Raw genomic sequence first — 16,191 nt, 5'->3', positions numbered from 1 at the left:
TGCGTAAGTCAATAAGTCAATAAAAAAAAGTCAAACTTATAAGGTATCAAATCAGTGTCTAACTACATTGACACTGTGCTGCTATTGGATCGACAAATCAAGAAATTGTCCGTTTCAAATTGATTACTCTCAATTATTTATTTATAATACGTAATGTAAAACTAAATATCTTTACTTTTCGAGTGTCTTTCTTGCAGAGTTGCTTCGTTCGAGGAAATATCCGCTAGAAGTTTCGTTTGATGTTCCGGGTGGAGACCAGGTTCCGTAGGACCCGTAGCTCCCGGGTCCGTACTTCTGAAAGCAATACGCGTTAAGAATCCCTTTCCATTTACACGAAAATATTTTTTTCTTTTAATTAAAGAACCATTTCAATATTAAATATTATAAGACGGTACAAAGGTAAAGTTTTTATCTATCGATGGACAATGTTTTACTTATGTGGTTGATTGTCACGGAGTACTCACGCGGTCGAGTTCATCCTGCAGCCAGGCGAGCAGCTGGCGCCAGCGGCGGCGCGCGTCGGTCTGCGCGTGCACGGCGCGCACGGCGGCGGGCGCGCGGCACATCACGCCCACCACCAGCTTCACGCACGCGTACGCGCGCTTCTGATAGTGCCCGCGCGCGCGAGCCGCCGTCTCCAGCAGACCCGGCCGCTCCTCCGACACACCCTGCATAATCGTATTTCATTGTCACTACTATGACAAATGTTATCGAAATCTTATAAAAGTATAAGTTTTCCAACATTTAAAATCGCGATATCTCGCGAACGGTGATTCGTACGAAAAAAAAATATTAGAACAATTGTTATAGTAAATGGTATGATCTACAACTTTTGTCTGACCAATTTTTCGATAATACTTCCCTATTTCAGAGAAAAATGAAAAGAAACCGGAATTTTTTACCGTTGACCTTGAATAAAATTGCACAGATAGGAGCGATGGGGACTTTCGACAATTTATTGACAATGACGTATTTAACCTCTATACCAATTTTCACCTCTATGCGATTTTTTCCTAACTCACAGGTTTTTTTTTGTCTATTTTGACTGAATTATTATCCGACAGCTTGCTGTTTGTTCAGCTTTGTTTATCCGACAGCCAACTAGATTAAAGTTATATCTTAATACTAGCTTTTGCCCGCGGCTCAGCCCGCGTTATAAAGTTTTTCAGGCTAAAGTTTTTCGTTATAAAAGTAGTAGTTTCCCGGGAGCCTATGTTCTTCCCAGGGTCTTAAACTGTCTCCATACAAAATTTCATCTTAATACATTGGGTAGTTTTTGAGTTTAACACGTTCAGGCAGACAGATGCAGCGGGGGACTTTGTTTTATAATATATTTTTTAGAATTTTTTAAGAGGAACAATCCCGTCATACATCATTGTTGCATAACTTTAACCGTTTACGCAGCGCACGCAACGGAAGCTCTGAAAACTAATAATTTTTCCCCGTTTTTGCAACATGTTTCATTACTGCTCCGCTCCTATTGGTCATAGCGTGATGATATATAGCCTATAGCACTCAAGGAACAAAGAGCAATCCAACACAAAAAGATTTTTTCAGTTCAAGCCATTACTGCTCCGCTCCTATTAGTCATAGCGTGATGATATATAGCCTATAGCGCTCCACAAATAAAGGGCTATCCAACACATAACAAATTTTTCATTTGAAACCGGTAGTTCCTGAGATTAGCCATTACTGCTTCGCTCCTATTGGTCATGGCGTGATGATATATAACTTTGAGCACTCCACAAACAAAGGACTATTCAACACATAAAGAATTTTTCAGTTCGAATCGGTAGTTCCCGAGATTAGCTATTACTGCTCCGCTCCTATTGGGTATAGCGTGATGATATATAGCCTATAGCACTCCACGAACAAAGGGCTATCCAACGCAAAAACAAACAAACAAACTCTTCAGCTTTATATAATAGTATAGAAGTATAGATTAGCCAATCACAACGGCCCTATGTCTATGCATTGCGAAGGCTGCCATGCCGTAAGCACTGAGAAACCGGCTTGTCATCACAGCAATGCTCCGTCCTTAGATAAATAATGTTTATGAATAAGTGGGTTATAGTATAAAATACATATTGAACCCAACTTAAAAATTATAATTCTCATCCTATTTAATTTTAAAGAATTCTCTGCTAAATCTGTGAAGTTCAAGATCAAATATCAATACTATAGAACCAGAAAAGTTGACATATAGAACCTAACAAAAAAATCATCAAAATACTATTTGATTTATTTATTTATTTCTCTCTTACAAATATTACAAGTATATTAAATTTATGTTCGGCTGGTACTTAAAATAGGAAGACCTGAGCTATAAGTACCAGCAACCTTCCAATGACTCAGTTTAATTTACATGTATAAAACAAAGTTTTAACAATTCGCGACTTAATCTAATATAAAATGTTGCAATTATACGTCTCTATTTATAACAAAATAAAGGATTCGACAATGGTAAGCCTTATAAAAAGCCAAAACTAGACAACCATTATGAAGAATAATTATAATTAGTAAATAGTACATGTTTTGCAGCAAGACTGTAGATGTCTGTATGTGCTTGCTAGTAAGTGTGTGTGTGTGTGTGCGCGTGTGTGTGTTTGAGTACGTGTGTGTTAGTGTGAGATTTATGTTTCAGTTTAAATATTGGGTGCAGAAGATTCTCCGTATCTTCATAGGATAATTTTAAGAGCCATTCAGCTACTATCGTTTTACATTCAAATTTATTTTTATTGGCTATATCTAGTACCTTATTAATTTTGTTGTAAACAAAGCGTCCAAGAAAACAAAAGAATCTCTGACTAAAGCAAGTCTTACGAATCATAGCAAGAGGAAGTTTATGTTAAGGAGTTCTCCTCTGCGTCTTTACAGTTCAAAGCCCTATATAAATTGAATTAAAATGGGACCATTCCGAAACTATACGAAATCGAATTCAAAAATAATAATTTAAATAGGGGAAAAAAGTTATCGTTGAACAAAGATAAAAAAAAATACGATTAATTAATAAAAACGTACCTCGTTTGGAGTCGATCAAAGAATTGTCAGTTCATGATTGGATTGGACGACCCGCAAAACTTAACCGGCAACGCCATAAACAATAGTAGGCATGCATGCAGTTACCTTGATAACGTTGTGTATGCGATGCTGCTGCCAACTGTCCTCCATGAGCAGCAGCGCGGTGAGCGCGTCGGCGTGGCGGCGCAGCTCGTGGCAGTACGCATACGCCATCTGCCACAATAGCTCCGCAAGCGCCACGCGCGACCAACCCGCGTGCTCCCAACACAAGAACTGCAGCAATCTGATACCCTCCTCACATCCACAACATTCTTCTGTTAGCTTCTTCATATATGTCCTGTGAAACAGTAATACAAAACTATATTGTACTTCACACATAACATTATGCTTAACCTCCACAGTAAAATATTATGAAGTCTTGGAGATATTTTAATTATCCCAACTGGGTTGATGTGGTAGACCTATTCAGGTTTACCAGCGACCTATTTAAGTACAAATATCTCTAGCTTTCTACAGAGATATCCCTTTTCAGGTTGTCAGCAAAACAGCAAAACAACATACAATATTCTAGAGTAATGGACATTGGGATATGAACCCATAGAATTACATCAGGAGCGTATTTTTCCCTTACAGACCAGGCAAAGTCGTAATTGTGTTAGGATTTTCACTTTTATTTGAATTATTCAAAGTATGCTTTAATGACTTGTCCTGCTTGAATAAAACACGCTTAAAAATTATCTAATGCGATACTAACACAGTCCTATTGTAGAGTATGTCAGCTGCGGCCGGTGAAAGCTGAGGACGTGGCGCCAGCGCCGACGAGGAGCTCGACGGCGGCGGGTCGGCGAACGGGTTGGGCAGTGGCGACACGCCTTCCGCTGCCACCGCAGACTGGCAGCGTGAGCTCACGTCGCAACAACGTACCAAAACACACACCACCTACACGACACCCCAATCACACGAAACAGTAATTATAATCATAGTATATAAATTATATTAGCACAAAACTAATTTGAACACAATGTTGACGAACACCTGTAGCTAAATGTGAGCGAGCAAAAGCATCCAAGTAATATCTCGAGCACATCTTACATGCATTTCTTATGCATGGGTAAGTTGCGAACCTGCGTGATTAACATGCATATTAATATAGTAAAAACTACACACCTGATGAATTTTGGCAGATTCCGGGTACTGATATTTACCAAGAGCTGATGATGAGTCATCCATACAGACTGAGAGAACAATGTCCAAGATTTTTAACTGAAACGAGTTAGATATACGAATGTAAGGTATATATTTTGATTCAATAGTTAAAGAATGATGGTGTTTCAGTAGGCGCCTAAGAAACGGAAATAATATAAGCTTAAATTGCAAATATTTTTTACGATTTTAGTTTTACCTGTATAAGCCAGAAAGTGTTGTTTAAAATTAAAAGTAAAACAAATGTATTTCTGATTTCATTATTAATTGAATTTGTAGTGATATAATATAGTGTTACCATCTGAGTAATCTGCCAAATGGTAAAATGCGGTAGATATCACACTATATTTTTGTTACAAATGAATCTTTTGTATGGGAATATAGAAAAGTGTTGCTTTTTTACTTTTGCAGGCAATTTAAAAAAAAAATAATCTCCGTAAGAACTATCCTCGTACTTCAGAGAATACTATAAAAAAAGAATTAGCGAAATCGGTTCAATTGCTCTCGAGATTTGCGCTTAGCAAGGCATTCAGCGATTCAATTTTATATTATAGATAAATAAACATTTTATAAAGTATCAAATAAATACAGTCTCAATATCTGCTATCATAATTCATTGTAGATACATAACCTCTAACTATTAAAGTCTGAAATAATTTGTTTTGTGGCTACCATTTTTTTTTATTGCTTTGAATGACGGGAAGTTTCCTGTTCACCTGATGGTAAGTGATATGACCGCCCACAGACAGTATAAACATCATCCAACGCCTTGAATTATAAAATATTGTTAGGTGCGCCAATGGACTCGCCATCCGAAAACATGAGATATTGTGATTACGTTCATTAATTACACTGGCTAAAATGTTTTTCAAATCGAAACAACAGTGACTACACACTATTTGCTTGGTGGCAGAAATAGGAAATGCGGTGATACCTACTCAGGCGGATTCTCGCATATGAGAGATCATCCATCAATAAATAAAAAAAAACTTTCTGATTGGGGTAAGGATACGTATATTCATTCTATTGTTTTAATTTTTTTCATTTCAAGATATATCAAATTGATATCAGGTAAAATGTTGTATGGGAACTTGTTCTTTGAGTTATGGCAGTAGATGTAGGTCCGTTTACGCCTGTGGTATCACCAACCTACATGTAAGCAAGCCTTTTTGTATGTTTCACCAACCCCAACCGGATTAACATACTGGATTAATGGCTCAAACTGTTTCAAAAGGATATTTCTAAGATTTGTAGCATATCATGAGGTGACTGTTAAAATACTTAGAAACATACTCGTAGCAACTGCAGTTTTTCGTTGAGTCCGAGTATAGCGTATGTGTGGAAGAGGTTGAAGAGCAGCGGCAGATGTCGCAGCGCGTGCGGGTCGGCGTGCGGCGGCGGCGCCAGCGCACGCGCACTGCACAGCAGCTGGTCCGACAGCGAGCCCGCCTCCTCGCGCGAGCACCACGACCCGTAGCCGCTGCTCACTGACGCACGTACACACATACACACTATGTCATTCACATTTACAATATTTACAGTCATACTCTAATATCAAAATATTTGATCCTTGGAAGTTGAGCAGTTCAGAAATATCAAAACGTATAATTTATTTATAAAGTTTTTTTTTGACAACTGATACATACAAATTAAATAATTTTCAATAAGTTTATCATACATGAAAAGGTAATTACTTAGAAATTATAAGTATAGTGATACGAATTCTTTGTACCTGGCGGGTCTTGAATGGAAAAGTGGGCCAAAAAGACGATGATCTTCATAAACACTACTCGCACCTCTCCAGTAGGACACGACAGGAAATAGTCACAAAACCTAAAAAAGGGTTAATGTCTTTTATTTGATTACTTTGACTTATCGGCATTTGAAACAACAAATTTTAAATATATTATACCTGTGTGGGTGTTTAAAAAGATCCGTTGCGAACCACGCCCTGACCGCCTGGGAACACCTCAGATGTTGACACAAGATGTCATGCCTAGGAAACACTTAATATGTTACTGGGTATAATTACAAATAAAATAAAAAAAATGCTATTATTATTACCAGTCGGCGGCGGGGCCTCGTAATGTTTTCTTCGTTCTAAATCCTACTTGGAATAAAAACTTTGTTGCCAACTGTACCGCTAACATCGACATCTCTTCGTGTTCTGGACTCTGCAGGTGTAATTGTTAATTAAACATAAGGTATAAAATTCAACTTTTTAGCAGTGGCGAAGGGTAATATTTTTCAAAAAATAGCCCGAAGTAACAAATTTTTGGCAAATTAATATATCACATGGTATTCACGGTATAGGTCAATTTAACATAAAAGAAAAAACTACAGGCAGATTAGTCTTAAGTCTAACATTATTAAAACACCTATTATGCGTAGGTAATGCGACCTCAAACATTCAGAGAATCACAAGAATAATACGTACCCACTTGGTATCGTCATTCCACCGTAAAATCAATAAATATCATAATCTATCTATCTATACTTATAATAAATCTGTAGAGAGGTCAATTCTGTACATGAAATATATTTCCAAAATAATTATCAGGGGGTGATTAGGGATCGATACTGATGCCAAAAATGCAATTAGTAAATTTTTTGTCTGTCTGTCTGTCTTTCTGTCTGTCTGTCTGTCTGTCTGTCTGTCTGTCTTTCTGTCTGTCTGTCTGTCTGTCTGTCTGTCTGTCTGTCTGTCTGTCTGTCTGTCTGTCTGTCTGTCTGTCTGTATAACCGTTATAGAAACAAAAACTACTCGACGGATTTTAACGAAACTTGGTACAATTATTTGTCATACTCCTGTGCTGGTTATAGTATACTTTTCATCACGCTACAATTAATAGGAGCAGAGCAGTGAAGGGAAATGTTGGGAAATCGGGAGAAGTTACTCCATTTTTTAAGCTTCCGTCGCGTGTGCAACCTTAATGGTTAAAGCTACGCAGAAATCATGTATGACGGAAATATTCTCCTTAAAATTATGTAAAAATATCCCACGACAGCATATGTCTATCTTTTATGGTTGACTCACAATAACACGTGTAACTCCCGATAGCTTAGCAGTTCGAAGCTTTCTCATTATATTTGTCTACTCTTACGTTTATAACACTCTCAGTCATCCCTAATTATAAAAGTAAACATTATTAAATATTCCATAAAAAAGAATCATAGAAATCGGTATAGAAACACCAAAGTTATACATGAAATACGCTAATAATAAGCCATCACGCGTGAATACTGAATCATGCTATAAGCTTCCTTCGATTTCACCAGGATCCCATCATCAGACCCTGACCGGACAATCGGACCACCTGCATACCACCATACATTAAAAAAACATCCCGACAAATTGAGCACCTCCTCCATTTTTGAAGTCCGAAATCCACGCGGGCGAAGCTGCGAGCGGAAGCTAGTACATAATAATTTCCTTCTTACGCAAACATTTTGTATTATGTCTTATGTTTTGAATTTACAAAATAATCACATATTTCGAACATAGGTACTTTAAACGGTCCAATGAAAATTAATAATGCACACTATACAAAAACATGAATTATACATTCTAAATAATTAAAACAAATCACTGCAATGAAGCTGAAAATTCTGAGGTTACCCTGAAATATTCATATACGCACGCACACATGTATTGGTACGTCACTTCCAAAAGCTTAGACAGAGACCCCGCGCTACATGTGAAAGGGACAATATCGCGAGGGAAATCGAATACTTCAAATCAATTATTTTTTTAATTTAATAAGTATTACATTATTAGTTTGAATCTACTTTTATTAGTCTAGTCACATTATTGTTTTTTTATTATTTTTAATTAATTTGCTAAAGGGAACCCGGCAGGTATCGGGCTTATATAGACGCCTCGCCACTACTTTCTAGTTAACAACATGCGTCTACGCACCCAAACGGCACTCTGTGAACCGTGCACCAGTTGTAGCCGCATGCAACATAGTTTCTTCATAAAATTGAAATGTTCCAGACTAAACTGGTCCTGATTGTGAGAAAAAGCTATGTTGCTTCGTCGCACTGACAACCATATCGGTCTGGGAATTACGCTCTCCCTGAAACACACAGTGCCATCATGGGAGCAAAATTATTAATGGGTAAAAAGCTTCAAGTTCATTCCTAAACACTTACTTGAGTGACAGGTTTTTGATATAATGCTCAAGTCCTGTCGTCTCTATTGTATCTTTTCTTGTATAAAACAGCATGTAGGCGTTCCACCACCGCTTCTGTCGTTTGTAAGATACCCTTTTTAACATGGGATCAAAGACCTAAAACATACAAGTCAAATTACTAAAAAAGCGCATGAAATAATATGAGTTTGCAACGAAAAAATAACTTTACTAATGGATTTTATCTACATGAAAAACGAACAAAAGTAACTGAAAAATGGGGTTGACGATTTTAAACACATTCTAGAAACAAACACCGATAGCTCTCATGCAAGTAAGTGATAACGGAATGTCTGACCTCGCCCATGTACTCGCCGCCGAAACACTGCGCCTTCATCTCCTCGTCGTCGTGCATGCCACACTCCGACACGTCGCCGTCGTCCAACTTCACCCACCGACCTGTCTCGCTGCCGTTATCCCTTTCAATAACCAAACAATTATGATGTATATAGATAACTTCAGCTAAACATTAGAAGAAATAATGTGAGGATTAGATCCACTTTTTAGGGCAGCTCAGAAATCGGGCCTAAACTTCATATTTCGTCACGTGTATTTAGTATTCACCTACCGCCGCAACTCAGCAAAACAATGATAGGATATTTTGGGCTTACAATGGTGCAATACCTGAGCAGTACATAGGAGTAGTAGTGTCCGCCGGACGCCTGTCCCGAGTGCACGACGATGCCGCTGAGCTGGTAGTGCGTCTCGGGCGCGGCGTCGTCTGCGCCCTCCCACAGCGTCGAGTCGCCCTCCGCACGCGCCAGGCCCCACGCTGTCACACAACACATACACAATGCAATTTAAACTCTGCAAACTCTATTTATGTTGGAAAGTAGACATTTTCTGATTAAAAGTGGATGTAGATTCAATAAAGGGCCAAACAAGAACAATATATTTTCTCCAAATAAGATTGAATAACATCGCCGTTATATTCTCGGAGACAGGAGTTTATTTATGTGGGAACATCATAATCCTAGTGCGCACTATAGTATCTTTTTGACATACCTCGCTAGTCGGAATAACAAATAATATAACTCACCAGTATACGGTTCGACATCCAACTCTCTCGGAAACTCGAAGTAGTCGTTAAATTTTATTGCACACACTTTTTCAAAGTCATATTCAAATCTCTTCAACTGTATAACAAGCACGGGAGGTAGTTTGTTCAGACACAATCGCTTCACTGTTACTACCTACAAAATAATATAAGCTTTTAATAAATGTAATACAGGTGGATTCCAATAACAGTGATGTCCTGTTTTCCGCGCGTAAATTCGTATTCGGTCGTTTACGTATGCTACAATGAAAGGCAAAGTGATGCGTAGATAAGATAAAGGTTTCTTTTTAAATATTGTTATAATAAAACTTCATTTATTTATATACATCAACTAAATGACTGACATAAGGCAACAATATCCTATGATGTAAACCGACGAACCTTTTTGTTGCATTTATCACAGTGGTAAGCGTCGGCTCCTTCAAGCAGTTCGCCGCGTACGTAGGCTTCAAGCGACTCTTGCAATCGCGACATGTTCCTTATGTCCAACGACACCACGCTAAACGGCTCTTCTTTGCAGTACCTGTAAGTTATAACAAATTCTAAGGACTACTGAAAGTCCATTTTACATTATATCCAGGATTATCATTTGTACGTCGTAACGGCGCCAGTCTTACGATACTTTAAGAATGGTTGCATATTTTTATATATACAAATTGTTGATTTGCATCCCCGCCATAGTTACGGAGGTTGGTATACTGAATACTCCACTTGTAGAACACAACCAAAAAATTAGAAGTAAGTTGCATGTAGCCTTATATTATATAGCCTTTATTCTTTCTTGATACATATGCTATCCAAAACTAAAACAATTTTTAAATTCGAACCAGTAGTTCTTGAGATAAGCGCGTTCAAACAAACATTTCAGAATTATACACCTTGATTTTGTAGTCATTTTAGAACCAAAATGTGGTAAATTAGAACAATTTGTAGGACCAAAAAAAAATAGTGAATTAATTGTACTGTTGAAAATAAAATTAAAAAAAAATAATATCACACTCGTTCGAGTTTGATAATGACAGTAACGTCGCGACATATTGGCGATTAATTCATAGTTATGATTGGTACCGATCATAGTGATCGCAGTAGTGCGTGAGATTTAGTTGCATTACCACGAGTTCACGGCCCGTGTCGGCGACGCTACGTCCGGCGCCCGCACCTCGGTCCAATAATGTCTTGAAGTTTCGGTAATTTCAAAACTAATAATTTACTAATCTATTATCATAATTTATTGTCTTCATTTTTTACCCTCAAATAAATACTATGTTTACCTGTGAGGGCAGCCTTTACAGATCTTTTGATCGGAATAAGTTCCCCCCATAGTTTTGGCCATAAGTTGTTCTTGACCAAGTGATTTGAGAGCTTCGTCTAGGGATTCAACCAAAGACATGAAAAATTCCACAGCGTCTTGTTGTTCTCGCAAGTTTACAGGCTCCCCTTGCAGTCTGAAATATTAAATTGCAAACTTTAGCCCAATGCCCCTTTTTTATTCATAATCATAATAACCATTGACAAAACATTATAAATATGTATTTATTTCCATTGAATATAACTCACCTAAAATAAGCCCACAGTCCTCTAGGTATGTAATACTGCAGTTTACTATAATGTAAATGTGCAAATATAGCCTGAACTTGTTTCAGAATTATTATATTGTAATCTGCATTGTTCTGAAATTACGACATTAATATTCTTAAAAAATTACACATGAGCAAAAAAACAATATTTTATATTGAATAACAAACCTCAATATTATTTTCCATTATGGAGTGATGGTGACTTTCACCTGAAAAGTCTTCATTAGGATCGGTTACAGCTCCTTCAATAAAAACATTGAACAACGTTTAGAATATATCATGTAGCACAGCGGATGCCCGCGGGCAGCGCGACGATGTGAGGCCGCTTAGATTTATTTTATCTAGCGAGTTTTATTTGTTAAAGTCTACTAAAGTAGTCCGGCTTTATATTTTTATGATTAAATAATAGCCCATGTCCTTTCCCGAGTCTCAGACTATCTCCATACGAATTTTCACTGAAATTCCGTAGCGATTAGATAGCTTTTTAGTTTATCGCATTCAGACTAACAAATAGACTGAAAGACGTAGCAAGGGACTTTTTACGATATGTAAGGATGTGTATATTAACATGTAACACACTAGTTATACCTTGCACGGTGAGCAGCGCGTCCCTCACGGCGCGCACACAGTAGAGCTGCTGCAGCACGGAGTTCATGTAGCAGGTGGCGCCCGCGTTCTTCAGCCCCACAAGCCCCGCTGGCGGACGTGGACCCACGCATGGCATGTACTCCCACTCCGACAGCGGCATGCATTTCTCTAAACGCCAAATAAATAGCAAAATCAAAGAAAAGAACTACTACTACTGAAGATTCTAAAATAATCTTTTTATTTCAGCAGAAAAAACCGCGTTTGATCAGATAGTAATTGGTTATAAGAACAAACATTATGTAACTATTTGACGGTATCAAGTCTACATGCGTGATTATTAACTCCAAGATAAATAAATCGCGACGATACAATGTTTCCGTAGTTTTCTATTAGATAATTATACCAGCCGAGGCAATCTCTTCTATGATGTAGAAAAGAAGGCTACACAAAAGTAGATTCTACCGTTTACAAAAACTCATAACATCAGTACATGAAGTAAGTACCGCTGTAGAACATGTTCTCGAGCAGGTCAGCCAGCGCGGCCATGTTGGGCACGCAGCCGTGCACCAGCGCCAGCAGCAGGTCGGTGGCGGCGGCCGCGGCGCCCGGCGAGCGGCACAGAGGCGGCGCCGGCTCGCCCGCGCCCTCGCCGCCTCCAGCCCCGCCGCCGCCGTCGCCGCTGGCCGTCGCGCCACAGTGCCACGCCCACGAGTACGGCCACAGAAACTCGGTCGTGATTTCCTACAGTATGAGTACAAAATATTATAACATGATAAGTTGTACAAAGCAAAATACTTTTTATCAATAGGTAATATCCGTTTATCCAACCATACTCACAAAACGTTTAAACATACGTAAGGCCATGCTATGTTACATTATGTTAAGATTTGGTTACATTGACACAAACAGAGAGATGTACAAGTACAAAAAGTACTAACTTTTATTAATCCGGAATCCTTGTGATCAGGATGCGCACCATACTGGTATTTGACTTGCGCCGGGACATGAGTAAATAACTCTTTAGTGAGGTTCAGATGTCCCTCGAGCAGAATGTCGTCGACCGAGTCAGGATGCGTGCGAACACTCCGCAGCCACACCACCTGCACGCATTCAACACTTTCGGTAATAATAAAGATAACATAGAGGCTACAAAAACTGATATAAACGCGTGGCATACTTCTAGCGCCAGGTCGTCGAGCGTCCGCTCGGTGGGACCGGCGAGCGACACGAGACGGCACAGCAACTGCAGAAACTGCTGCGCGTGCCTCGCGTGCCGCTGCAGCCGCGCGCCGCCCGCGCCCCCCGCCGCGCCCGCGCTGCCCAGCGCCGCCAGCGCAGCGCGCGCGCCCCCACCGCCGCCCCACGCACACATCGCCAGCAGCTGCTCCGCGCACGACACTCGCACCTGACATATTATGACGTTAAATTGTACAAGTCTGGCATCATCAAAACAATGGCTACAGACTACTTTATGGCGAGTCACTTGTCGTACATTTGATATAACAGTGTGCACCCAAAATTGAACGCTGTACTTAATACTTATTCATATTTTGTATACCTGCCAAATTAAAATGATGCACGCGAAATTTCATAAATATGAATGTGACACGTTAGTTTTCGTCAAACAACGAATCGGGTGGGACGACGACGCGAGGCTGGCGTTCGACTCTATGTGATTCTTCTATATTAATTATATATACAAGTTTAATATAAGCGTTCACAGGTCGCGTTTCCGTCCCAACCAGTCTTCTATTTGACCAAATTAAAAAATATATAGAACCATAGCTTTTTATTTTCACTAGCATACTCATGTTAGATGATATAAAAGTAAATAAAAAACTAGTTATATTTGAATTTATTTTATTAGAAACCTTCGTGTTTACTTTTCATTTATGTCTTTTGTGTAATATATGGCGGTAGGTAATTGTCACGTAAACATTTCAAGTGATTATCCGAAATATAAAATTTAAACAAATATTTCCCATAAACTACAAAATTAATTGGTTAACTAAACTTTGATCAAAAAACTTACTTGTGGATTAGGGCAGTCAATCATTAAGTACAGCGCCGTGTCCTGCCACCAAGGTTCTTGCAGCAACATTTCGAGGCGCCCGCCGCCGAGTGCCATGCATATTGTTACCACTTCCATTGATTCTCTAACCACTGTAATACATTGCGTCGATACTCGTAACCAATTTTCATTATTAGCTATTGCTACCATCAGAATATCAACACTACCACAATATAATAAAAAACATAAATTTGAAAATACTTACAGGTGACATCATCTGGGTGCACTATCCCACTGATCTCAGAAGGCTGCGCGACTGAATAAGCTAATGCGTATAACGATCGCACCGTGGCCATTGTAGGAACTCGCCACCATACAAGTGATGATATTGAATCACTGTCTTCTCCGCTAATTACAACCTATAAAAACGAAGAATGTATACATTGACATATTGTTACTTTCAAAGAACGTTAGGAAGGTACGAAAAATATTCTCACCTGTTCACCTAGTGAGTTTGCCAATTTCTCAGATATTGCTTTAATAATCAACTCACAATTTTGGCTAGGTACAGTCTGTAATGCTTCCCTCAATATAGTAATGTCCGTCCTGCGAAAAAAAGGAATGTCCGAATCACATATATATTTTTTTAAATTTTCTTGTATTATAAGCCGGTTCATAGTTACCTGAACTCTTTGTCTACAGCAATATCAGATCCATCCGGTGCGAGTATTTCAAAGAGATATCCCAGGGTATAGAGTACTAATTTTGATAACCTCACTAGTGCTAAAAAGCCGACTCTGAAAATTAAAAAGTAATACATTGTTTAAACAAAACTTTACTTGTGTATAAGAATATTAAGCTATAATCTGGGATTTTATATTATGATGATTTTGATTTTATTATTTTTCGCCGTACACTTGATTTTAAGAGAACAACAATTTACCTGCGCGTATGCGGTGCAGCACCTTGCAAAAAATCTTTACTTGACAAACATTGTACCAGGAGAGGTGCTTTCTTTGCGCAGGCCAGTTGGAAGCTGCGGCACCTGTCTAGCCGCGTGTCTGACGAAGGCATCACCATGCTGTATAAAACCTGAACATTAAACGCACATTACGAACTTCGCCCCCTTAGGCCAGTACCAGCACCAGCATAATATTATGTGAAGCATAAGTTGTTGGGTTTCCTTCCAAAAATTTTAGACATTTAAGTGAGTAACTAATCGTGACTAATGTAGTCTTTGGATTCAAAGCCTTAAACATAAAAACATAACAATCGCACATCACGCGTTTAATCTCGTAGGGGTAGGCAGAGGTGCAACCAGTGCACCCATTCTCACCACTGAGCAGAAAGACCCAATGACAGTTTGCCAGACCCATGATTTGAACATGGAAACTCATAGCCATCGTCATACCGTGTAAGCAATAAAACTGCTACCGAGACAACCCTAAATATGAAAGGTAAATAAATACATTTATAGGTCCAAGCATGCCTATCAGTTTAGTATTATTAATAAACTTCTATAAAACTAGCTAGTTCTAAAAATTTTCGAAGCCCCAATTACAAGCAGAAACAAAAATGATATAACTGCAAAGTGAAAGGCATAGGCCACATCTATGAGTGTACCAGCCGCGAAGGCTACGGCGCAGGCGCGGAATGACATATGTCAAGCGCATTGGTCATACACAATATTTAGTATATTAAATTTTATTTCTAAAACATTGTAACATTTCAAATAACCAGTACACACCTCAATATTGTAAGCGACGGTTGGTGGCGCCGGACCATACAACATATCCCTCAGTTTCGTATCGTCTCTACTAAGTAACGCCTCTGTTAATTTCTCCACCTAAGAGTAATTATTAAATATTATGTTAACATGTTGCTATGATATATGATGCTACTTGAGTTTAAAAGAAAGTATCAATTCAAAACTATAATGTACATACAAGTTATATATTTTTACTAGCTTTTGCTCGCGGCTTCGACGGCGTGAAGGAGTCTTCGGGGTAAAAGTCCCGCTATATATTTTCCCTGGAAAGTAGCCTAAAACCTTCCCAGGGTCTTAAATTATATCCATACCAAAATTTCATAAAAATCCGTTCGGTGGTAATACGCATAAATTACGATTGTATTGGAGAATTTTTAATGGATTTTTTTTTTCTTTACTTAACAAATAGACTGGAAAGTAATTGCAAAAAAAATGCATTGGCACGTACCGTGTGCTTGTGCGCCGGACAGATCTGTGAGAGTAGATGCGCGGCTTCCGTCAGAGGTCCGTGTCCTTTTGTGATGCCAATGTGTTCCAATTCCAATATGAATGGTATGTACCATGAACCTTGCGCAAACAGCTACGTTTCGTGTAAAGAAAAACATTAACAAAATAAACTGTTATGCACTTATATTAAAAATATAAATGATTCCCCATTGTTTCGTTATTGTTTTACTATTCTGACGACAATATGCGAACAGCCTAAAACAGGTGTGGCGAACCTCCACTAGTTATTTTAAATTTTGTGAATTATTTACTATCAAGCTTTTATA

The 16,191-nt window shown here is 38.7% G+C and overlaps 1 protein-coding gene across 1 annotated transcript in view; it reads right to left on the bottom strand.

The window, feature by feature from the left end:
- LOC115445126 (probable ubiquitin carboxyl-terminal hydrolase FAF-X) overlaps window positions 1–16,191 on the bottom strand; it is a 32,561-nt gene that overhangs the window by 4,140 nt on the left and 12,230 nt on the right. Inside the window, exons 21-49 of the mRNA XM_037444317.1 lie at window positions 15,867–15,998; window positions 15,398–15,496; window positions 14,594–14,742; window positions 14,334–14,447; window positions 14,148–14,256; window positions 13,916–14,069; window positions 13,672–13,802; window positions 12,817–13,044; window positions 12,578–12,739; window positions 12,143–12,380; window positions 11,640–11,807; window positions 11,220–11,293; window positions 11,032–11,144; window positions 10,746–10,919; window positions 9,856–9,997; window positions 9,457–9,610; window positions 9,042–9,189; window positions 8,716–8,836; window positions 8,380–8,516; window positions 8,144–8,303; window positions 6,289–6,398; window positions 6,137–6,220; window positions 5,957–6,057; window positions 5,518–5,711; window positions 4,189–4,284; window positions 3,776–3,960; window positions 3,127–3,358; window positions 465–668; window positions 176–294 (exon numbers count right to left, since the gene is read on the bottom strand). Of these exons, the coding sequence (XP_037300214.1) occupies window positions 176–294; window positions 465–668; window positions 3,127–3,358; window positions 3,776–3,960; window positions 4,189–4,284; window positions 5,518–5,711; window positions 5,957–6,057; window positions 6,137–6,220; window positions 6,289–6,398; window positions 8,144–8,303; window positions 8,380–8,516; window positions 8,716–8,836; window positions 9,042–9,189; window positions 9,457–9,610; window positions 9,856–9,997; window positions 10,746–10,919; window positions 11,032–11,144; window positions 11,220–11,293; window positions 11,640–11,807; window positions 12,143–12,380; window positions 12,578–12,739; window positions 12,817–13,044; window positions 13,672–13,802; window positions 13,916–14,069; window positions 14,148–14,256; window positions 14,334–14,447; window positions 14,594–14,742; window positions 15,398–15,496; window positions 15,867–15,998 (4,232 nt within the window). The remainder of the gene's footprint in view (window positions 1–175; window positions 295–464; window positions 669–3,126; window positions 3,359–3,775; window positions 3,961–4,188; window positions 4,285–5,517; window positions 5,712–5,956; window positions 6,058–6,136; window positions 6,221–6,288; window positions 6,399–8,143; window positions 8,304–8,379; window positions 8,517–8,715; window positions 8,837–9,041; window positions 9,190–9,456; window positions 9,611–9,855; window positions 9,998–10,745; window positions 10,920–11,031; window positions 11,145–11,219; window positions 11,294–11,639; window positions 11,808–12,142; window positions 12,381–12,577; window positions 12,740–12,816; window positions 13,045–13,671; window positions 13,803–13,915; window positions 14,070–14,147; window positions 14,257–14,333; window positions 14,448–14,593; window positions 14,743–15,397; window positions 15,497–15,866; window positions 15,999–16,191) is intronic.

This window comes from Manduca sexta, chromosome 28 (assembly GCF_014839805.1).
Source record: "Manduca sexta isolate Smith_Timp_Sample1 chromosome 28, JHU_Msex_v1.0, whole genome shotgun sequence".
NCBI lineage: Eukaryota > Metazoa > Arthropoda > Insecta > Lepidoptera > Sphingidae > Manduca > Manduca sexta.
Note: the sequence above shows the minus strand (reverse complement) of the source record. Positions and strands in the feature narration are given on the sequence as shown.